Below are 23,038 nucleotides of genomic sequence, written 5' to 3' on the forward strand. Positions count from 1 at the left end.
TTGCATCAGATGATCCTATTCTTTATAAAAAGGGTTCTCCACTTCCCCAAATAGCTATTTATTAGGTCTACCTTGACTACAGAAAGAACTGCTCCCACCTATAATGCACTGTACCAAGCTTCCAGAATTCAATTGTTTCCTTTAAAAACAGGATCAAAGAATGGAATTAGAATTTAGGCTATTTTTTACAGTGTTAGACAACTTGATAAAAATAAGGATGCTTAGAAAAAGTAGATGAGTTCTATTCCAATAAACCTCTTTGAATCATTACAAGAAAAACAGATATTTTTATTTCCATCAGAGAAGCAGTAATAAATGCTTTGGATGGAAATCATCTAGCCACATCCAATCAGCGGTAAAAAAATAAATAAATCCATCTTTGATTCAATTTTGCATATCCCAGAAAGTTTCTTTCCTTTAAGTTAATTTGTGTATTCATATGTTAATTACTGCCATAATTTTCTATGTAAAATTGCCACTGCCTTCCAGCTACAGCAATGTGGGCCCTTTCTTTTCAAGAAAGTTTCATTTGTTGCTGAAATACTTCTAGCTTCACACACCTACATACATATTTCTTCACTCTTCATAAATAGCACCCCCCATATAGTTGCATACATCTCTCCCAATCACACACATGAAGCTGAGGATAAAAATGCAAGACTTTGAAACTACAAAGAAAAAAAAGGAAAAACCCCAAAACCACGGTCTTGGACAGCTTACAGAACAAAGCTGATAAAGGAAATGCAGGCAGACAGAGTCTTAAAAAAAACAAAAAACAAAAAACAAACAAATTCAAATTTCTGTATTCCATTCCACCAGCTTCTCTTCCTATGATACTTTGATCTAATAATTTTCCATGTGAAACTAATTCACAAACAGTTTTGCTCACTATCAAGTAGTAGAACTTGGAGAACCAGAATTATTATATCCACCACTACAAGCCACCGTATTAAAATTTTTCCTCTACATTCCAGCTGCACTGTCACATAGTGCAAGACGATAGAGAATCAGACCCTGGAACCCAACTTCTCTGAATTACAAAATCTGATTTAAATTACTTTCTTCATTGGGCAAAGGAGTGCTGTTCAACTTGGATCAGAATTTTAAAGCACATGAAAATACATTAAAAAACTGTTACCAAGACCAGGTGACAACCCAAAGATTGTTGCATTGTCTGCCTCTTAGAACTCAGCTGTTCTGAGCCTATAACTACAGCCAAGCAGAAAATTTGCCCTGTACTGTCCACTAATGCACCGCATGCCCTGGTGCACATTACTGCACCTCTCTCAATTGAGAGGGTATTTATAGGCTGATGAGGTTAGAACAGAGTTCAACCCCAAATAATCTTTCAGGAAAAATACAAAACAAATTCAGCTACCCATAAAGCCTGCTTAGAAGAAATCAAACCCTACCCAAGCGGATCCCTAAGGAGTTTTTCCATTCAGCTATCTGTCTCCATGTTAATCTGCCACGCGTCTCAGAGCATGACAAATGAGTTGCAGTAAATTCAGATGATCCTTACTGAGAGACTCTTACTGAAAATCTCTTCAGCCTCATCATATTACCCACTCAAATGTACTTAGTCATTTTCTCAGCTCTAGATTAATTAACAGGACTAACAAGAACAGATTCCAGTGATGCTCACAAAGAAGTTGGCCCCTTTGCATTATATTTAGGAATGCATTCTGTATATCTTATATTAAAAACAGAGTAAATACTGCAGCAAACAGTGTGATTATATCCAGCTGCAAGAAGAGTACCTTTCTGGTGTTCTGAAACTAAGCACAGAACTTACAAAGAAGCATACACTCTGTATCCTTCTTCCGTAATCAAGAGTAAAGACTTTAAAAGAAGAATTTTGGTCTCCTGCAGCTTTTCACAATTTGTTAATGTTATCAAGGAGCTCTCACAGGAGGAAGGACTTCCTGCACCAACATTCACTTAGACGCTCTCTTAATTTAGGGTAAGGATGGAGTAGTTTTTAATTCAGCCTCATCTACAGAAATGGTGAATGCCCAATAAAAAAACAAAAGCCTTTTCAGATCATGTCAAAAGAGTCTGGCAATACACTAGAGAGCTTTTAATCGCATTTACAAACCCAGAACATAAATAAAACAAAAGCAAGGAATAACTGAAAACTGTGCAGTGTTCTCTAGGGCATGAATTTAACAGTTTTACACAAATTTACAAGCAAGACATTCCATTAGTAAGTTGCATTTACCAATGACAAGGCATGAGTTAATAAACAAGCCTTGCAGTCTGCAGTCCTAAAAGACTTATGGTTCCATTAGGTGAGAATCTCCAGGAGTTTTGCTTATGAAATGAAATACAAAAGCCCACTATTAACTGCTCTGTCTTGTCAGATCTACCTGCATCTGCTCATGGTCTCCAGCCTACACTGAGAGCCCTCAGTGCCCAGAAGCAACCCATCTAACACCAGTAGTCCACCTCCTGAGGAGCTTCATCTGCTCTTCACACGCTGGTACTGAGGGTATTACAATGCCGTTTTGGTGAGGATGCAATAACTGGGATACATATAATCTTGCCTGCAATTAGATAACCAGCATATCTCATCAGCAGTCGCTGACCTCCCCTCACAACCCTTCCGTCCTTCATTTGGAATGAACAGTTCCTTCGTACCTAATCTTAATAGGCAAAAAAAATCTCCCCAGCTAACATTTTTCCCCCTCAGTAAGAACAGAAAATCTCTTAATAGACAAAACTTTGACCACTTTATTTTAAACAATAGACAACTTCACTTTGAGCTACATTCTGAAGACAGCATTTATTTCTTAACCCAAGCTTTCCAAAGCAAGCTGGGAATCTTACCCTCCTTCTATTTTATTATTTAGCATTGGAACCTACCTCTACCATGAAACAAAACAGGTTTCTAGAACTTCTTGCCCTGAGGATTTCAGGTATGCTTAAGATCTACATCTAAACTCTGGAGCCTGAGGCATTTACAGCATGCACTTCACTAGCAGTTTGGCCATCCTTATTATTGCCCATATCTCTGCAATCATAACCCACATTTTTATGCCAGAAAAGAACTGAAAATTCCTCGTCCATAGCCCAAATCAATTACAAAAATAATCCAAACCCTTTTGAAAGGTCATGTGTGCCTTTCCAAGTCAAGAATTACCAACTGCTCAGTCATGGAATCAGACAGGATATATTACTTACTTTTAACCGGTATTTTATTTAAATATCTAAAGTTTATTTTACAATAAACTTCTCTTATCTTATACTTTTGGCTCAGTATACTGGTAAAAGAGCAAGTTATCATTTCAGAATGAATGCCCTGGTCCCTTCTGTTGAAGTGAGTAGTTGCCAGTTAGAAAAGGCTAAACTGTCAATTACAAGTGCAATACCTTTCATCCCTACAAGCTCTGAAAAACCCATACATTTAGGGCGGACAGCATTCTAAGGTCCTAGACATTTTTGTGAACAAGAGAGCGCATGACCAAAATCAAACAAGCACTAGACATCGTGTTCTTTCTATTCTCTCTTTCCTTTAAGATAGAGGAAAGCAAAAGAAGCAGCAAACTCTGTTGCAATCATAAAGCTATATATATTCCTGTGATAGCATATTATAAAATTTGCAGCTAACTTCTAAGAGTGAGCAGAAGAATTGAAAGAACTATTCCTGATACAGAAAGTAGCAAATTAAAATGAAACAAACCAGAAAAACCCACAAACCTTTGCCTCTTCTTTTTGGACAGTGCAGTCCATCTGTCCCAGCTTCTTCACACAGTACATCCAAACCTTCATAAGCATGACAAAAAAAGTAGAGAGGAGGGAACTGCAAAATCTGAGGGTGAAGGCTCCTCCCCTACAGTCTACATGCTGAGGGCTCTCAGCTAACTGATCACAAAGCAGCTCTTACAGTCCTTATTCAAACAGTTCAGCTCCAGGGTAACAAGTTCAAAGTGGGAGGAGGCAAAAGAAGGCAGAGGGTGGTAACAATCTCCAACAGACACTTAGCTGCTTTTATATCTGCAGAACCTGTTCTTCAGGTTGGAAGCTGAAACATCTGCTTATTGCCGTTTGAAAGTTGCACTCCAAACCTCTTCTATACTAACAGGTCTGTAGAGGCAAAACCATATTTAATAATGCACAGACAAGCAACATGTGGGAGGGCAAGTTAATCATTACTGTGCACCAAGTTTGTTTTACATTTTGGACTTCCTTGTGTTAATGTCAGTAAAGCAAGTCACTCCCTTATCAGGTCTGTTATAAGGAACAGCAGAGAAGCATGCAACAAAAATGAAATCTGCACAGAAATTTCTATCTTGCAAAAAAAACAGCAGATAAATTGTAAGAGATATGTCAGTTTCCTACAATCATAGACATCAATCAGAACACAAAACGGAAGAAACAGATTCTTCTTGTGCATTACAGCACAGCTGAGGTTGGCAGGGACCTCTGGAGGTCATCTGGTCTCTGTCACCCAGAATGGAGATACTTACTGTGTAACCATGAAGGAGGGAACAGCTGGCCATGGCAACACCAGGCTGCTTGCACCATTTCTCTTCAGTATCAGCTGAACCACCACATCAGTAAAAAGATCCCAGGGCCTGGTAGTCTCTGCAACCATTCCTATGACAGAGCATATTCGAGAGACTGTCAGAGGGTCAGCAGGCAGTGTCTGAAAGGCCCTAGAGTCCTTAAGGCATGGCTAGCTTGTTTTTTCGGCTTTATGTACTTAGCTGCTTAGGATTGGGCTAGGAAAAAGTGCTGGTTTGTCATTCCTGGTAAGGCATTACACATTTATTTTCCATACAACAAGCACACCCCCTGTGCAGTCTGCATTCAGATCAGCAACTTTTTTCACTCTGAATCTTCTAACTCATGATTTTGGTTTTGCCAGAGGATGAATTTTATGGGAGAAGCAGGTTTGGCCCAGAACAAGGAATAATCCCAGGTCATACAAACTACTTTCTTTTGGTTCTGTATTTTTAGTCCCAACAGTAATTTTTTGGGGAAGCGTCTGGGGTTGTGTCCACACATGCTTGGCATATTGGCATAATACCACTGCCTAGAACTGGTGCAATATGCACTAACCCAAATTCTAGGCTTAGCAAATTGTGTCATGTAAACAGGGAGTAAAAAATCTCAGTGTAAAACAGAGGCCTCCATTCAGATCTAAACTTACTACAGACTACATCATAAAGAAAGGAAACTGTATCTGAAATGCTTTTTCCACAACATTTCAGAGCCTAATATTGTATATACATTCTGAAAGTCAGTGGTACCTTGTAGGTAACTCTGGAGAATATCGCACACTTTGCAAACCATGCAAACACAAAGGTACATTTCTTCATGATGTTACAATGACAATTAACTGCCCCAAAACATATTTGAGTGGCTGTAACGTGGATGTGAACTGTTTCCTTTTTCCTGAGAGCACTCAGGAGCTTGTCACAGCACAAATCAACTGAACTTCTGGAATATAAAATCCATTCAATTTGTCAAGGGCAGTGACGCACAGAGAAGTTAAACACATTTTAACATTTACAGGAACAGAGTTTTGGCAGCCCTAAACCGCAAATGATGATAAGAAATAGTTAATGTGTGAATTGAAAAATCAGTAAATAATTAACAAATTGGTTCCATAAAACTTTACTGCAAAGAACAGACTGAATAGACACAAAAGCAATGATATGACCATAAATCATTTAAAATGGGTGACAATTTGAATTTTTAAGCATTATTAAGGTTGATTTGTGTTGTCCATGACAAAAATTGCTATTTCCCCCCAAAATAGGAATAGAGCCTATAATCAGTCACATAACCTTGCACCATCTTGTAATGGTTCATTACACCATTTTTGTTACAGCTTTTGGATAATCTTTGACTATGATGTTTATTTAAAGCTATATTAAAAATAACTATATTAAAAAGAAATAATATATTCACCCACAACATTTTTAAGGGAAGAAAATCTGACCTTCAGAATCCTAGCTTTATCTTCAGCTGTACAAATGATTTCCAGTCTAATAATTAAGTGCCCGTTAGCCAGTCTTCAGCAGCTTTGTAAAAGAAACAAATAAAATAAAATAACATCACCACACCTCTCACGCTTTCTTTGGTTTCTTGACCTAAAAAACAAAACAAAAATGTATTTACCAACTTCAGTAAAACAGCAACAAACATTTACCCTGTAGACTTAATAAAACACATCTCATACAGAGCACAAGAGAAATTTTACCAAGCACTTGAGCCAACATCTCAGGTGTCACCTGAGGCTGAGTTAGGAGCACTACCAAGATGTCACCGATTGTTCCCAACTCCTCTGAGAATTCTTATGTTCAGATTCCCTCATGATTCAAAGGAGATTAACCTCGACTGTTTGAGGAAATCTTAATATATGAACCTACAGAACCTACCGCAGACAGTAGGAAGATTTAGATGTAATTTAGATGCACTTGCTGCACTGCCTATGCAATGTTGAGGTGGCAACCAGTATTTTTTAAGATGAGGTTACCAAGGCTTGTAATTTTAACAAGCATCTTCCCACATTTATTTTTCTTGACGATCGCACTACTAAATATGTGAGACTGAGGGAATCGCAGCCCTTGCTTGAAACAAGATCGAAACATCTGGGAGTATGAAGCGAACCAGAATTCTATACAAAATGATCGAAAGGTTGGCCAGGAGGTTTAGGTTCGTATTTTTAAGCAGCTTCCGGCCTGTTACCTCGGCACAGCTCGGGTCATGGCGCTGCACCGAGCCCTCAGAGGAAGGCGCACGGTGCCTGGGAGAACTGAGGGAAGCTGCGGCTGTTCCTAATGCAGGCGCTCCCCCTGCCGCCGTGTTTAAGGAAATGTCCTCACATTTCCCCTCCTTGCATCATTTTACAGCCAGAGGGAGCAACCTGCGGCACCAGCACCCGCGAGCCCTTCTGGCAAACGCCGGCTGGGACCCACCCCGGGCAGCGATGTTCTCAAATAAACCCCTTACCACCGCCGAACCGCTCAGCTTTCCCTCTCCCTACACGTTTTGTAAACTTGAGTTTACAATTAATCAGACACCAAGGGAAAAAAAAAAATAAAAACGTTTTGATAGAAACAAACAGGCGGCAAGAAGCAGATAGGCAGCATCCTGTAATGGCGGTGGGCTGAAGAGAGGATGGCGGCAGGGCTGCGGGGCTCTGACCGACCCCTGTAGGTGGGACCCGCTTCCAGGGCGGCCTCTGAGGGGAGAACCAGCCCCAGCACGACCCCTGAGGAGGAAAACCGACCCCTGAGGGGGGCACCGGCCGCCGGCTGAGGCGGGGCAGCCGCCAGGGGGCGGTGGCTGCCGCGGTCCCCGCCTTCCCCTCAGCTTCCCGCCCTCGCCGTTATGGCGCTGGCCGAGGCCGGGCCGGCGCGGGTGGTGCGCAGCGGGCAGAAGGACGAGCTGTACCGCAGCGGGCTGCGGAGCGCGGCCGGCTCTGCCCTGCACAGCCTCGCGGGTACCGCCCGGGGGGCGCTGCCGGGCCCGGGGCCGCGGGGAGGGATCCCCCCCCCCCCGCCCCAGCTCCGTACCGCTTGTGTGCGGTGGGGTCTGTGAGAGGCACTGGGCGTAGCGCGAATGTTTGTAAAATAAGGGTAACGGTGCTTTGCTCTTAGGTGCTAAGAAGTGGCTGGAGTGGAGGAGAGAGATCGAGCTGCTTTCCGATGTGGCCTACTTCGTCCTCACCACTTTGTCAGGTAACGTGCCCAGCACTTTATTTAGAATCCAGCGTTTCTTCTGTGTAAAAAAAGAGCTTTCTGCTCCGGGTATGAGCTATGTTTTGGTGACCATCAAATAGCGTGAGATGGCTTGACAGTGATTTTTTTTTAGTGGGACTTTCTGGTCGATTTTCTATAAATGCCTTCTATTAAACCCACTAACCACTGAATTGCCGGAAAGTTGAGTTCAAATACCGTTTATAAAGCTGGATATTTATGTGCTCTTTTTAAAAAAGGGAGGATGACATCGTGAAAATGTAACCCTGGTTTAAGCCTAAAACTACTGCAGATATCGAATGCTGACGTAAATACCACGCTCATCTCATTCAACACAAAAAATGCAGCTACTTCTGAAACGCAAAAACCTGGTATCTGTTCCGATCTGAGCAGCCTGTCAGCACTGCCCAACCATGCAGAGAATGGTATTACGATTGCTGTCTTACCCTGCTTGTTTTGTTACACGTGTTATTTAGGTTACCAAACTCTGGGTGAAGAATATGTTAACATCGTCCAAGTTGACTCAACCAAGAAAAGGGTTCCTTCTTTTCTTCGACGAGCCGCCTTCATTTCTCTTCATACTGTAGTACCCTATTACTTAGAAAAGGGATTGCTGCATCTGGAACACGAGCTGCAGCTTGAAGCTGATGGGGCAAGAACCCTGCAGAGCAACCCAGCGCTTGGCTTCTCCAGCAGGACCTTAATACGAAACTGGATACAGAGACAAGTCAGGGAGCTTACAGAACAGCAGAAGAAAACAGCCTTACAAATTGTGTATGTTCTTAAGCAATTCATTCCTTTGCTTCATCGACTACATCTGGCAGTATTCTACATCCATGGCACTTTTTATCACCTATCTAAAAGAATTGCAGGAATCAGATACGTAAGTGGATCTATTTATTGTTTGAAGATGATATCCACTGCAGTATTTTGGCTTCTTTTGGGATGCAGCATGTGTAAAAGGGATACAGAACTTGGCTATAGCTGATTATGATACGAGCAGTGCAGACTGGGTAACAGGGAACTTTTTAATAGCTTACAGAAGGGTTATTCCTTCCAGATAAAAGGTTATGACTAATGAACGTGAATGCACTGTTACAAGTTAATACCCCGTATAACCTTAGAATACTGTCTAATCCAGCCTGTCTTCTACAGATAGACAAAAAGCAGCTTAATAAATCCACAGGAAATAATTAATAGTTTTGAACAAAAATAAGTACACATTTAGATAATGTATGTCTGTACGATGAGCTTAATTTTTTTTTCAAGGAGTGTCTTTCTGAAAGGCATCCCCAGCCACTGGCCCAGAAGCATGTAGACACAAGACTCCTCAATAATTCCCTGATCGAAATATCCCGTCACCGTGGAAATTTAGTGTTTGACTGTTGGCTCAGAGCTAGCTAACAGCAATCTGATTAAAGCAATAGCTTTAAATGGACAAACAGACAACCCAAGACAAATGATCCTTGGACAAACAGCAGTTAAGTGTAGCCTAACTGAAGGAGATGCATCCAAGACACATTAGACATACAAAGAAAGAGCTGACTGACAGTTCAATCACTCCTAGAAACATGTCATTTTTTTTGGACAGAAATTAAAATCCCAAATCAATAATTTATTGATATGGAGGAGGGAGAGGCATAGCTTCATAGAACTTCAGTAACTAAACATCCCTCTTTGTGTGCATTATGCAGCTGCGTTTTGGAGGAGTGCAAGCAGAAGATCAGAGTATTCGATCAAGTTACAAGTTTCTTGGAATAATTTCACTCTTTCATCTTCTTCTGACAATCAGCGTTCAGATGTACAGCTTCAAACAAAAGCAGAGAGCGAGGCAGGAATGGAAACTACACCGCAGCCTGGCCCCTCAGAAGTATGATGATCTTTGCTTACTAGAAAAGCAGTACAAGCAATTGTTGGAAATGTAGCTTTCATGAACAGGGAGAGCACTGGAATTTTTTTTTTTTTTTTTTTTTTTTTTTACAAATGAGTAAATTTTTACAGTTTTCAGTATTTTTTACATTTGGAATAATTACATAATTTGAGTTAGAACCTGATGTAATGTAACATCCGACACTTACCTGATTGTTCTAAGCATTCCGTTTCATGCTTTGCTTTTATGTATAAGACTTTCACAAAAAGGGTTAATACTCTAAGGTGGGGGTTGCTTTAGGATTCTGTGTTAACAATTTTATCTTGCAAAGAGGCTACACAAAATTAATACCTACCTGTGTTAATTAGAAATATGACCAAGGAAAAAGCTACTGGGCGCCACTCCCGCTGCACTTTGTGTTTGGAAGAACGGAGACACACGACAGCCACACCTTGCGGCCACCTGTTCTGCTGGGAATGCATCACAGAATGGTGTAACACCAGAGTAAGTACAGAGGGACAGATAGAGGCTGGAAGGGGTAAATATTATGAAATTTCTACTTGAAAATACCTGTCAGGCTGGTTATTGAAGTAATACCTTTTCCCTCACTAAGGCACTCAAAATCCCCACACAAGGCTTTACCAGGACCCATATATTTTATTAAATTAGGATGACTATGGGTTACATAGATTAGGTAAATAAGGTAAACACTTTTCTGATCCAGCCACTGAAATGCAATTGGACTAACTACGCAAGTCAGACACAAATGTAATTCCTTTATCTGAAATATATATATCTTGGTTATAATTCTGGCTGCAAAAACAACAAAGCTGGTAGTGTTCTAATTTCCAGTAAAATGAAGTAAGCTACAACTGAACTGAGCTAGCTCTTACACATGAAAAGACATGGGTTTTGCTCTGATTAGTGAAATAAAACAATTTTCATCCATTAAGGATTTTATAGATATCTTGGAATAAGGGGTTATCTATTTATTTTCTGAATAAATACTGTTCAATAGAGAAAGATAACTACCACTTAAAAATAAAAGCTTTGCCTCACAGGTTATGCCTGTGCCCTAACTCTGATGTATCACTGTGGCTGTTTTAGAAGTGTATAATCTACATAATTTTTCTGACACTGATACTAGTATTTGTCCAATTCTACCACAGCTAAACTACTTGTCAGAGTACTTCCCAAGGATCCCAGATGGATCTTGACACTAAAATCACAATAGTCGAAGTATCACTGTGAAAGACCTGTATGTAAATCCACCAAGATTATACTTACACAAGCTCTTAAGTTCTACGATGGACAGATTATTTAAAAAAAAATAGAATGCAGCCTGTAAACAAACAACATCCTGATGCACATCAGGAAACATCCAGAGTCTATTCAAATTTGTTTGTAAAGACCTAGCTGGTGTTCATCAGTCTGGCCTGAGTGCTGCCAGAAGCCGTGGTAGAAATGGTTTCATCTAGTTGCAGGGAAAGATTAGAATAATTTAGGTAATGATCCTTTTGCATTGTGGCTTTACTCAATCTTATTTGGTCCCTTAGAGGACTGCGCACCTTAAAGTTGTTCTTGTAATCTAGAATGAAGACCAGTATTCACTTCCCATAACAACTCTAACTGGAAAATTAATGAAGAACTTCACAAGTTAGCATTCAAAATTGCCCTGCATTAAGTTGTGGAAACTGAAGTCCAGTCTTTAAAGTTTGAGTATAGAAGTACGCAGAAGGCTACTGACAATTTCAGCTGTGTTTTCAGTATGAGTACTAGGTGGCAGAAGAGCCAAATCTGTTAGAGGACTTATTTTATGCATTGTTGCCTATTCTAAACGTGTCCCAGATGCACATAGCTGTAGGTAGAAGTATTAAAAATCCATTAGAGAGTGGCCTTTCATACTTGAAAGCATCCTTTCACTATAATGGCATCTTTACATTATTCTTTGCCCTAAAGACTTGGTAACTAATTTACCCAGAGTAGTTCAAAGTCTATGGTACAGCATTTTTTTGTTTGTTTCAGGTATAGTCACTTTTCTTAACGTTGACAACACTTACAAGTTTTAGTCTTTTCAGATGTGCCAACATGAAATCCTTTGACTCTCCTACTGGATTCACCAAGCAAAGATACACAAATTTAAGATATTTTAGAGAGCTAAGAATAGTTTTTAACACACAGTTAATATCTTCAATACTTTAATACTACTTCTGTCATATATGAATGTTTCCTTATAGTGGCCGTGCCATTTTCTCTTCACAAATAGCAAAATTAACCAAAAGTAGTAGTAGTATTTCTTCCTAGAATTAAGAAAAAAGACACCAGAAGAATTGTTGAGAATCTATCCAGTTTGTTTTGACTTGCTGCTTCAGGAAATGCCTGTTAAATAGCAAGTAAAAGCACAGAAGACTCAGGACAATACAACTGAGAAAGACTGCCTGAAATTCTGTAACAAACAAACTTTGCAATGAGACTGGAGTGTAATACACCTTGAGTAAAAACATGTATGATGTAGTATAGATATTTTGGGTGAAGAATGGCAATAAAGAAACTAGCAGTCTACTAGCTCAGCTGCAAATAAAAATAAGGGGAATTATTTTAAGTACAAAGAAAGGAAGAAAACCTACACCTGAAAATAATATATGGCAGCATTACTTAATATTCAAGGGAAACAGAGTATGTGAGTAAAACCACAGTGACTATTTGAGGGATTTTGCTAGACAGGCTTCCTCGTAGGTGAAAATCCAAAAGGTTTTTCTCTAAGGTTATGAAATTACTTCAAGGTAAGATGTTGAATGCTGTGTACAATAGCCACAGGCTTAAGGGTGTATTTTAAACAGCACCTCAAATTGCTCTTTAAGTTATGCTATCTTACAAGACTTTACATGGTTAAGCTTGTATCACAAACTGGATTTAAAAAAAAAATTGTTTTAATTACAGCAGGTCACTATTTTCTAGAAGCAGTCAGTATTTGGATTTTTTTTATTTTTATCTTTTAAATACAGCAATTTAATTCAAATCTTTTTTTTTTGTAGACAGAATGTCCACTATGCAGAGATAAGTTTCATCCTCAGAAACTGATCTACCTACGTCACTACCAAATGTAAAGAAAAAATTTGTTTCATGACAAGCGTCTTCACTCTCATACCCTTTATAAAGCGGTCATACGGCTTGAATTAGTCCAAGAACAAGGCTTTATTGTAAAACCGGTAACTGCCTGTACAAGGTGGCACTTCATTCCTGTTTTACAAAATAAATCTATTTCTGCCTCTACTCCTGTTTCTTGCAACATGGTTCTGACCATATTAAAAATATGTCTAAAAAGTGCCTACCACAAATGTAATACCATTCTTCACTTTGGATAATGAAAACTTTCAGTCATCTTCTCAATCTCTAAATGTAAGTCTGAATAACAAGTTTTCTAACTTTTTATAACATGCTTAAGGCATCAGTAAAATTCTAGTGTATCTAAGACTCCCTTTCTCTTGTTGCATTACAATAGCCTTGCTCTTTGCTGTAGACTTCAGAGGAAAAACAAGCCGTACACAGATCCTTAGTTTAACTGCAGATCAACACAAGCAACAGATGCAAGGCCAAAGTAATGCAGAGGACAGATAATTCTGCACACTGATGAATTAACGTGGAGCATCCAAACTCAACACTCTCCTACCACTATTGATATCAAGGCTTTTCGTCAAGTATTCCATTTAGTCTATAGCAAGGTAAGAAGTGTTGTTCCAAAAAGCCCTAGTATGCATACTAATAGCAAACTGCTCAACTATAACACATTAATTTTATAACACAGCTTAAGTTTTGTCTGTGTGGCATTTTCTACAGCCTAACACAGGAAAGAAGCTGACGTCAGCCAAAAGCCCCCCTACCCCTCTGTATGGGAAGAGGGGGTTAATTAGGCCAAGCCAGTATGTTGCAGTATAAACGAGGAGGGTTTCAGCAGCATCACTTCATCAATGTTCATTCCCTTAAGTTATTACTAGTTCAGTTATACAGGTAGAGCAGCAGAGAAAAAAAAATAGATAATTGTTAATGCACCTTCTCATTTTATGATTGAAAATATACAAGATTAAGTTATTTGTATTTCTTAAATACAAATGGAGAGGGAAATCCAAACAATCCCCTCTGTGGATCATGAGTTTGTTTCAGCAAGTCTTTCACAAACAGTACTGTATATGGACTTGGGGTGGGGAGGAGGCATGCTACAGTAAGCACTTTTAAGATAGTTATTCATACCATAGCAATCCTGGTTAGCTAGTTAATAATTAATCTTCAAGTGTTATAAATCCTCCAATAAAGCTAGTTGAATGTTTCATTGTATCTGTATGTGGAATGAAAAGAGTTGCCAGTAAAAAATAATGCCAACATTTCAGCATTACTTCACAAAAGCTGGTTTTCAGAGTCTCAATACCATCCCTTTCTTACACCAAAAAACTGCCAGGCATGCCCCACCTGCTCAAAACTGTAAAGACAAGAGTAGAAGAAAAATGGTCCATATGACTCAAAACGTGACCAGCTAAGGAAATGACTACTTTACAGTCATCCCCTTACAAAGGGAAACAGCGAAGAAAGATAATTAATTGCACATAGAAACAAGTAGGAAGCAATTGATGACTGAGAAGGAGCTGGGAAGTTGTCAAGTTTTTCATGTGTTCTATAAGGGTAACTTATTTTTATCACTTATAAGTGGTAAAAATAGAGCAGTTTAACAAAATGCCATCAAACTTGTCTGGCCTTTGCAAGCTGAGATTCAGCTAGGGAACTATACAGTTGTCTCAGTGTCATCTACAATACATGTTTGAAAAGTGCTAATCCCACAAAGGAAGAACAGCTGTTACCTAAGAGTGAGAAGGCATTCATTCTTTATGCTGTCACTTAAGTTAGAAATTAAGTGGAGGTAGAAATTTCTAATTTGCAATGACTGTCTTTAGTACCCCACTGTTTAACAGGAATCCTCCCAGTTACTAATTTTAACATTAATAAATTAAAAAAAAAAACAAAAAAAAAACAACAAACACCATACTTTTCTCCCTGATTTGCCCTCATATTCAGAGACTCCAGGAAACCTGAAGATAGCTCCTCCAAATCAAGACTTTCAGGTTTTTAGGCAATGAACTGCAAAAATCCATGACTGGTACTTTTGTTTAGGCCATTTCTGGATACAGTGTTACTGTAACTTGAAGTTTTACATTACATACACATAAACAAACGAAAAACAACAGGCCAATATCAACTTAAACTACCTTTAACTTTTCCAGGTTTACCAAAGACTGAATTCCACGACTCCATAATGACTTCATTTGACAAAATCAGATAAAAGGGTTCCTTACATACATTTGCCAATTAGGCATCTATTGAAATTGTGACTATTCTCCATTCAGAATATTCAGAGCTAATCTTTTTCTACTTTCTGCCAGCGAATATTCCCTGAAAAGCTGTAATAGGCATCACATGAAGATAAATGCTGAGGGTAACCACTATTGAAAAGAATCCATAAATACTGTCATCTATCTATACATATAAATATATAAAGATAATAGAGAACAAGCAAAGGGGGACACTGTCTTTTAATAAATTTTGGAATTAAAAAGTCACTTAATAAAACTGCAATTGTATCACATGAAAAAGTTTACATGCAGGTCATTTATCTCTGATTTTTTTCCCCATAGAAAATGAAAACCTTTGTTAAAACCCATAAAGTTGTCTCCTACAGCCAGTTTGGGTATATTCTGAAGGGGCTGCATGAAGTCAGCTTATGCTAATCAAGCAACCGTTGGGTATGAAAGAAATTTCAACTAATAACAATTAAGATATATATATATATATATTTATAACTCCAGGTCCTCAAAGGAAACGGTCATAGATTTTGAACAAAGTTTTGAGTCATCATGAAAGAGCCCAATTTTAGCATCTGCTAGGAGATGCAATGGTGAAACTGGCATTAAAACCTAACAGAAATGAGTTACTTTAGAAGCTATACATTTTTTTTCCCCTACTGAAAAACCCATGATTTTGTAGATTTCTTACTCCTATTTATATTTATGACTCAGTAATACCATGCATTTAGCAAACTGGCTTAAATTCTGCATCTACTTAGGTCTATTGAATTTTTGTATGAAAATAGCACATGGCCATGAAGCAGAAAACAGCATCATGTGTGCGTGCCACCTGACTTTTTCTTCCTCCACATACGTGCACAGCACTTCAGGGTGACAGTGAGGAAAACTACGTAAAAATATCCAACTCAAAGCCATTAATCTCCAGTGCAATGGATCCTGAAAGAAATCCGTTATCCCAAATCCATGGGATTATCCAAAGTTTCTCCAACTTCTTACAAAAGACAAACTCAATGCAATTTGGTTAGAATGCCAGTTTCTTCAAGAAACTGATATTTCAGATAAAAATAGCAAGATCCTCTTAAAATGAAACTTCAACTGCTTTGTCACCACTCAATCATTTTATGAAGAAAAAAGGCATTGTTACAATGGCTCAAAATCGTTCCTTTAGTTATAAGTAGAATTGGTCAACAGGTTGATTGCATCTTCTAGCTAGCAAAGGTCTTTCCCACATCTTCTTTCCCTTTGTATTTCCTCTTGCCATGTGTGAAGGGTATATATCTGTACTTTATCATATGCTGTAAAGAAAAAACAATTTTTAGGGGCAAGAAACTTAGATAATGTTTACAAACATGTTTCATAACACACAAAATTAATTACGAAGTCATCTATGAAAACAGTTCTTCAGTATTGTAATAGTGAATCATAAACCAGTTGACATTTAAATAATGCTATGGGCTCAGCCTTCTAAATATAAAATTTGGTTCTAGCCAATGACATATAGAGTACAGTGAAGTTTACTGGTTAGGGGATTGCAGAAGACATGATATAATATAAAGACATTAATTTCCTACATTTCACTTTATAACTTTGAGAACTGGTACTTAGCCAAAACCCTGCATGTCTGGAAAAAATGCTTCTCCTTTTAAAATCAAAATTTTGAAAACAATTTTTAAGTAGTTTCTTTAAAAATGTGTCTGAATGATTTGCCTATGTTTTTCTTCCCCTTCTCTCCATCCACTTGGCTTGGGCAGATTTTTCAGAACTCCCCTTTTAATGCACCAGAGACTCTAAAAGACTTCTTTATTTAAAGCAGCCATAGGTAACTGAAAAAAGGATGTGAATCAGAAATTTTGAGACATCCTGTATAAAAAACAGACTGAAATTTAAGATCAGAACTATTTGAAAGTAAGTATCAAACGTTGTATATGTAGTATATGAAGCTTTTTCCAAGTATTTTTGTTTCTTGCTATCCATATTTGCTCAAAGTTGCAAATATACAACTAATGCTCAAGCATTAAGTGTTCAAATGAAATAAGCACATTATAATTATTACACGTGTATATTTAAGTGGATGGATGGATAGTTTGACACAAAACTATACATTTTGACATCACGTGCTACTGTCTGTTCTTGGCAAGTTACCTTGATTTGCCTCTTCATAGTGATACAAAACAGCATGATGAAGTACATCACAAGGATTGGCCAAAAAACTGGAACGTTGAAAGCCTCAAAGAACGTACATGCCATAGCAACCAGGATGCCTTTAGTGGCAGAGTGCCTTAAAAATAACATTAACAATTAATCCTTCAACCCCAGTCACCACTAATTTGATGCAGATATTCAAACATTTCAGAAACAAAGTTTACACAGATAGATCCACTCACCAGAATTTAAACTCTGGGAGCCTTCTAATGAAAGGCCGAAATTCTTCATTTTGCCTTGTAGGTAAGGAAGGACCATCATCTGAAGAAAACATAAAAACGAAAAAAAGCACAACAAAAATCAGCCTCCCTCACAGACTTTTTTTAATGTTTAAAAAAACAACTTTCACTATACACAAAGATCCAACTGCAGCGTCTGTGTTAATATAACAGGGTTCATTTCCCATTAGAGAAAGAGAACTAAAATCACTGCCAGGTCATGTGAGTCATTACAAGGAGAATTTAAGCATCATAAAACTTCTGTATAAATATAGAACACTTATACAATATGGAACATGTTCAACCCCCAAAGAGAAAAACTTTTTAAAGACAAAGTTTGTAACAACTCCTAATATCAAATAGCATAGTTTTTGTAAGTTCAAAAATGCAATTGGTCAGGCTGGAATTGCACACACTTAACATTACTCCATCAGATAAAATGAGCTGGCAGCTTAACTAAGATCAGAATTATTGCGGAATGAACTGTTCATCGTACCTGAATCTTCCATTAAAGATGGGTCTACCTTTGGCGACAAGAAAGCTATGAAGAGATTTAGATGGTAGATTCCCAAGGCATATGTCACAATGTACCAACCCTGAAGAAAAGAGAAAAAAAAGAACTAAGATTAAAGAATTCCTGAAAACTACTTTCAGATACTGATTTTTCAAGATGAAACAATGTTTTTTTTTCCTCTTCCCAAAGAAGCACTTTTCTATACCCTCACATTCACATGAAAAGTTTTCCGTATTTGTCTAAAAAAGACAATATTCTCATTGCATAAAATAAACGTTCAGACTCTAGAAACAGATGAAATCACCTTTATGAATCTACCCAGTAAGAGTTCTTGGCCTTTCTTTCAATTAAGATGTTTTCTGATATTTGTGTGCTGACAGCTAACACATGTAATAGTTTTCATTTAAAGCTACTTAAATATTAATTAAACTTGCTGGAATACAAATAAGCAAAGATGAAAAATCTATCACCCTTTGTAAGCTAAACAATTTCTAAGTTTTATTACAGTAAACCTAAAACAGTAATTACTACAAGCCTTAAAATATGAGTAGTGCAAGTCTCTGACGTATTAATGGATTTAATTAAAACTTTTCTCAAGCATCTGGTTTCTACGTTCAAGACTTAGATATCATAAAAGCAGCATAAAAGTATAAACAGCATAAAAGCAACAATCTTTAAAATAATCTTTGCAAGCTTCCATCACTTAAATGTTCCTATTAACTACCATCTGTATGGTTTTCACATTCAATTTGTAATCTCCAGTTTTCAGGAACAATAATTGTCAAGCTCTTAACTCAATTGGAGATTGGCATGAAATGGAGACATCTGATTAGTGGAGAATTAGTCTGCTGATGGCCTGCAGTGACAGAAGTGCCAAAAAAACAGTTCTTTATGGTTTGCATGACAGAAAGTAACCACTGGCTCCTGAACAAGCTACACAGCTTTAAAAATAAAAACTTAATTGCAAAAGAGTTTTCAGAATTTTATTATGTAATTTCATCAGAATTACTGGAGTGTTTCCACCTTCTGCTACCATCAAATAAATTCTTAAGCACTCTCAAATTTTTCAGTCTGAGGCTGCAAGTTTAACACCAACAAGACACAGTGTCACTTCAGACTATCTTATTTAGTGTGTTTTAATGATACGGTAATTCCAAAGTAGCATACTTCAAAAATACTGTTAACACAATAAATAGAACAGTAATGATACCTACTACTATCTGAGCAGTGAATCCAGTTTTCCTACCTGTAGTAAATAAACTCTAATCATGTAGATAAAACTCAGACCCAAAGTTACAATCCATCGCACTGCAGTATATGGAGTAGACTTGTCTAACCACGATTGGTAGATCTAGGAAAAAATACAAAGTGCACATCAGTAAAATACGTCACGCACAATGAATAATGTACATTACAGGGTAGCAGTAGAAATAGCAAGCATTTGTAAAGACACTTTGGGAAGGAGAAAAACATGAAACATCATTCTTCTTTATTATAAACATGCCTATAAGCATTTGAAAATACAAGTTTGCTATTTTCACAAAAGCTAAAAAAAAAAACAAACACACAAGACAACAAAAAAAAACAAATCCCAAGCGTCATAGGAATTAGGATATCATAAAGAGACATAGATACTCAGTATTTCATTGTTTATTTTCCTTAAGTTTACTTTCCTTAAGACCATTCTGGCAGGGAATCTAAGGTAACTCCTCATTTTTGATGACAGCAACGTATTATCGCTGTGCATTGTCGCCCCAACCCCCCATTAAGTATTCCATTAAGCTACATATCGTAATATCTGTTGTCTATTTCTAAAATATTTCAAAATGTTTTTTCCTTCTGTACAAATTTTAGCATTTCAACAATTGATCCAAAAAGTAACGCGGTTAAGAAGTTGCATTGAGACCTTCTCCTGATGTAGTCACAGAAATCCTACAGAAAACCAACCTGTCCAAGTCTTGTGAAAAATCTATAGACCACAGAAGGCTTTCCATGAACAGACTCACCAATACTGTCCCCTTCTGACATGGTTGCTGTAGAAATAAAACACAACACACAGATTTTTGTTTTAAATGTTATCTAAGCTCAAACTTCACAGCACATTATCTGAACCAACAATTATATATGACATTCTTTTGTATAACCCTGTTTGAAAAATTATTTTTACTGAAGTATTCTTACAGAGAGGGCATTTACTCCAAAAGAAATTCATTTCCAGAAGCAATTGTCAAGAAAGTAAAGAAAAGGGCATTTTTACAAAGGCCAGAGAGGATCCGATCCATTTTAGGGAGGGGAAAAAAGTCCATACAGAAATGCAGGAATGAGCCTCGTTAGACATCTTCACCTTGGTAAGGCAGGAGCTGATTTCTAACATCTAAGCATTGAGATATGTACTGCAGCACCACCCTCCTGTCACCTCAGAGTCTAAAGGCAAAGAACAAAACCAAAATAAATACATATCTTTTTAAAGCTGCTTGGGAATTTCAAATACAGGGTAACTAGACAACAAAATTTTTTAATTTCAGAACCGCACACCAGTGGTTAGAGACACAAACCGTTACCATAAACACCTACATCATCAAAACACACGTTTATCTAAAGAACACAGGCAGCTTAGCAGTCGCAGAAAAGTTTTATGCATAAGTACAACCGTAATCATAAAAAAAAACCAACAGGGGCAGGATTCTGGATTTGGGTTAAAAAAATAAAGTTACTTAGGGAATTATTTTTAAGTATGCACTTCTGCTACCAATCTTTACTTTTCACTTCTGTCAAGCTCAACAAAGCTTCATCATTCACTGGAATACATAAGCCAAGCAAAATAAACTGGATTTTAAACAGAATCATTTTTGCCACATCATCAGAAGTAATCCATGACATTACTTCCTGGAGTCCCCTTCTGTGGGTGGGACTACAGCTCTGGGATAGCCGGAGTACTTTTGCTCCTGTGTCAGCACCTCAAGAGCCTCACGTGACCACACAGATCTGTGAAACATTACTAAGGAAAAAAAAAAATCAAATAGAAACTCATACAGAACAGATATGGACGTTTTCATCACAGGCAAAAAGGAAGCAATTATTACGCTCCCCATCCCCCGCACTGCAGAGGAAAGAAATTACTCAGCACTATGAGCTGAGCAGCACTTTGTGCTTGATTTGGGGTGGGTTTGAAATGTCCAGGAATATAAGGGCATAACAAAAAACATCCAATCAATTGATCAGACAACAATTCTCTAAAGATGCCAAACCTCTCATATTCCCACTGGTCATTTTACAGCTATGTACACCCCAAATCTGTGCTAACAGCAGACCTGACATGCCCATCCTGCAAACCTGTTAACCTACATAGACCCACTGACAGATCGTGTACATGAGTCTACGCATGGCTTCCCGATGGAGTAGACACTTTGCCTGGTGTAAAAAGTTGTCATACATTGGATTACACGTGCCCATGTATCCTGCATGCATTTCTTCCCCAGCAGCCCAAGGAGCACAAGCAGCTAGTGCTGTGTCCCAGAAGAGCCCTCGCTGGCTCAGTTTCAGCAGCACAGAGTAAAGCACCACATGACAGAGCTGAAGAATTTCACTTACTATTTCTCACCGCCTTACTATATTTACTTAAAGAAGGCCTGTAATAAAACAAGAATCAAGAAAAGCGATCTTTGTCATCGGAGCTGGTTTACAGTTAAGGACCCAAGCCAGATCTCGGTGGTATGGGGGCACAATTAAACCCAAGCAACAGCAATTCCTCTCTCAGAACATGACACAGAACTTCACTGTTCAGCATAAGGAGTGGTGCCAACCCTCCAGCCAGACCAGTAATGTCAAGGATCAGAAAGACACACAGAAATTAACAAAAGAAACAAATGAATAGCTTGCTACAAGCAGAAAGCAGAATCGTACCCAAACTAAATTGTGTCAAAAAGCATCTCTCTGCTGAAAAATTCCAAGAGGGTGGACACAAGCTCTCCAACTGCTATGTGTTTTTAACCACAGCTATTATAGCAATACCATTACAAATGTCATTGCACCCTGCAGTTGTCAAAAATGCCATGACCTGGGGCCAGAAGTCATTTAACTCAGCTGCTGCAACGTCACACCGCGAGCACAGGTTTCCTTAACGTCCGGATGAAGGTACCGGGGAAAAGCCGCTCTGCAGCTGGCCCGAGTTCCCTCATCTCGTGACGGAAGCCGCCTTGCCCAGAAGCGACGGGCACGGAGCTGGCCGAGGAACGGGCACCGGGCAGCCACCCCCGGCACGGCACCGCCGTAACCAAAGCAGCCGAACAACGGCACCGAATAAAACCCCCAGGGGAGAACAAAGACAATAAATCGCAGGAGACGAGCGGCGCGGGGAGGGGCAGAGCGGGCCCGGGAGCGGCCCGGGAGCGGGGTGCGGCAACGGCCGCTGGGAGGGCGGAGCGGGCCCGGGGGCCCCAGGACCGGGCCTGGGGGTGTCGCTGGGGCTGCCCCCGGTGCTGCCCGTGCCGTCCCCTGCCCGTGCCCTGCCCGTGTCGCCGCTCCCCGCCCCCGGCCCCGCTACTCACCGGCGGCCGCGCCGGGCCCTGCCTTCCGCCCCCGCCCCCCGCCTCTGCCGCCGCAAGATGGCGGCAGGAGGGCAGCCGGCCCGCTTCCGCTTCCGGGACACGGCGGGAGGGGCGGGGAGAGGCTCGCTGCCAACCCGCCATTGGCGGCCACCGGGGGAAGGCGGGAGGACGCGGCGAGGGGAGGCAGCGCATGCGCAGATGGCGCGGGGTCGACCGAGGGCGGGCACGCCACGCCCCTCCCGCTGCCGAGCCAATGAGCGCTGGGCGGGTGGGGCCGGGGGCGGGGTCACGCAGGGGGCGGGAAGGCGGTGCCTGCAGGGCGCTGGGGCGGTGGCACGTGACCAAGCTCGGGGGGGGGACGCTGAGGGGCTCGCGCTTCCCGCCCTTAGCGAGCTCCCGTCAGCGAGCCCCTGCAGAGCGCGTTGTAGCCAAACTCCGCAATACGCGTCCTGGGGGGAAAGCACTGCTCTTGTGGCCCTTCCTTTGTGCTCCTTAACACTTCTCTAAGGGCAGTTATTTGGTTTTCCATCTGCTCTTTCTGTACAGCTGGGGTGCTGTCGGCCACCCTATGCAGCACAGGGCATCCCGGCAGAGTACGCTCAGTTCGCACCAGTACGTTTATTT

General features: G+C 39.7%; 3 protein-coding genes across 6 annotated transcripts in view; 1 reads left to right on the forward strand and 2 right to left on the reverse strand.

The window, feature by feature from the left end:
- The window catches only part of PLCH2 (phospholipase C eta 2), an 83,668-nt gene extending 76,500 nt beyond the window's left edge, over nt 1-7,168 (reverse strand). The window contains exons 1-3 of the mRNA XM_068658489.1: nt 6,964-7,168; nt 5,951-6,101; nt 4,470-4,599 (exon numbers count right to left, since the gene is read on the reverse strand). The gene's annotated coding sequence lies outside the window, so the exon portion shown is untranslated. The remainder of the gene's footprint in view (nt 1-4,469; nt 4,600-5,950; nt 6,102-6,963) is intronic.
- Nucleotides 7,169-7,299: 131 nt separating this feature from the next.
- PEX10 (peroxisomal biogenesis factor 10) lies at nt 7,300-14,609 on the forward strand. Of its 2 annotated transcripts, none has more exons than XM_068658503.1 (6): nt 7,300-7,456; nt 7,614-7,694; nt 8,189-8,595; nt 9,407-9,582; nt 9,951-10,086; nt 12,618-14,609. In XM_068658503.1, the coding sequence occupies exons 1-6, from the start codon at nt 7,345-7,347 to the stop codon at nt 12,687-12,689; spliced, it is 984 nt and encodes a 327-aa protein (XP_068514604.1). In that variant the 5' UTR covers nt 7,300-7,344; the 3' UTR covers nt 12,690-14,609. The 2 variants fall into 2 exon arrangements, with proteins under 2 accessions (XP_068514604.1, XP_068514605.1); XM_068658504.1 differs by having other exon boundaries at nt 9,505-9,582.
- A 534-nt stretch (nt 14,610-15,143) lies between these two features.
- On the reverse strand, nt 15,144-22,563 carry RER1 (retention in endoplasmic reticulum sorting receptor 1). Of its 3 annotated transcripts, none has more exons than XM_068658505.1 (8): nt 22,415-22,546; nt 20,212-20,291; nt 19,815-19,900; nt 19,114-19,218; nt 17,850-17,949; nt 17,318-17,396; nt 17,076-17,211; nt 15,144-16,228 (listed from the first exon to the last, which is right to left on the reverse strand). In XM_068658505.1, exons 3-8 carry the CDS (start codon nt 19,893-19,895, stop codon nt 16,139-16,141), a joined length of 591 nt encoding a protein of 196 aa, XP_068514606.1. In that variant the 5' UTR covers nt 19,896-19,900; nt 20,212-20,291; nt 22,415-22,546; the 3' UTR covers nt 15,144-16,138. The 3 variants fall into 3 exon arrangements, with proteins under 3 accessions (XP_068514606.1, XP_068514608.1, XP_068514607.1); XM_068658507.1 differs by lacking the exon at nt 22,415-22,546 and adding an exon at nt 21,925-22,383; XM_068658506.1 differs by lacking the exon at nt 20,212-20,291 and having other exon boundaries at nt 22,415-22,563.
- Between the last annotated feature and the right edge of the window lie 475 nt (nt 22,564-23,038).

The sequence above is a fragment of the Anas acuta genome, chromosome 22 (assembly GCF_963932015.1).
Source record: "Anas acuta chromosome 22, bAnaAcu1.1, whole genome shotgun sequence".
NCBI lineage: Eukaryota > Metazoa > Chordata > Aves > Anseriformes > Anatidae > Anas > Anas acuta.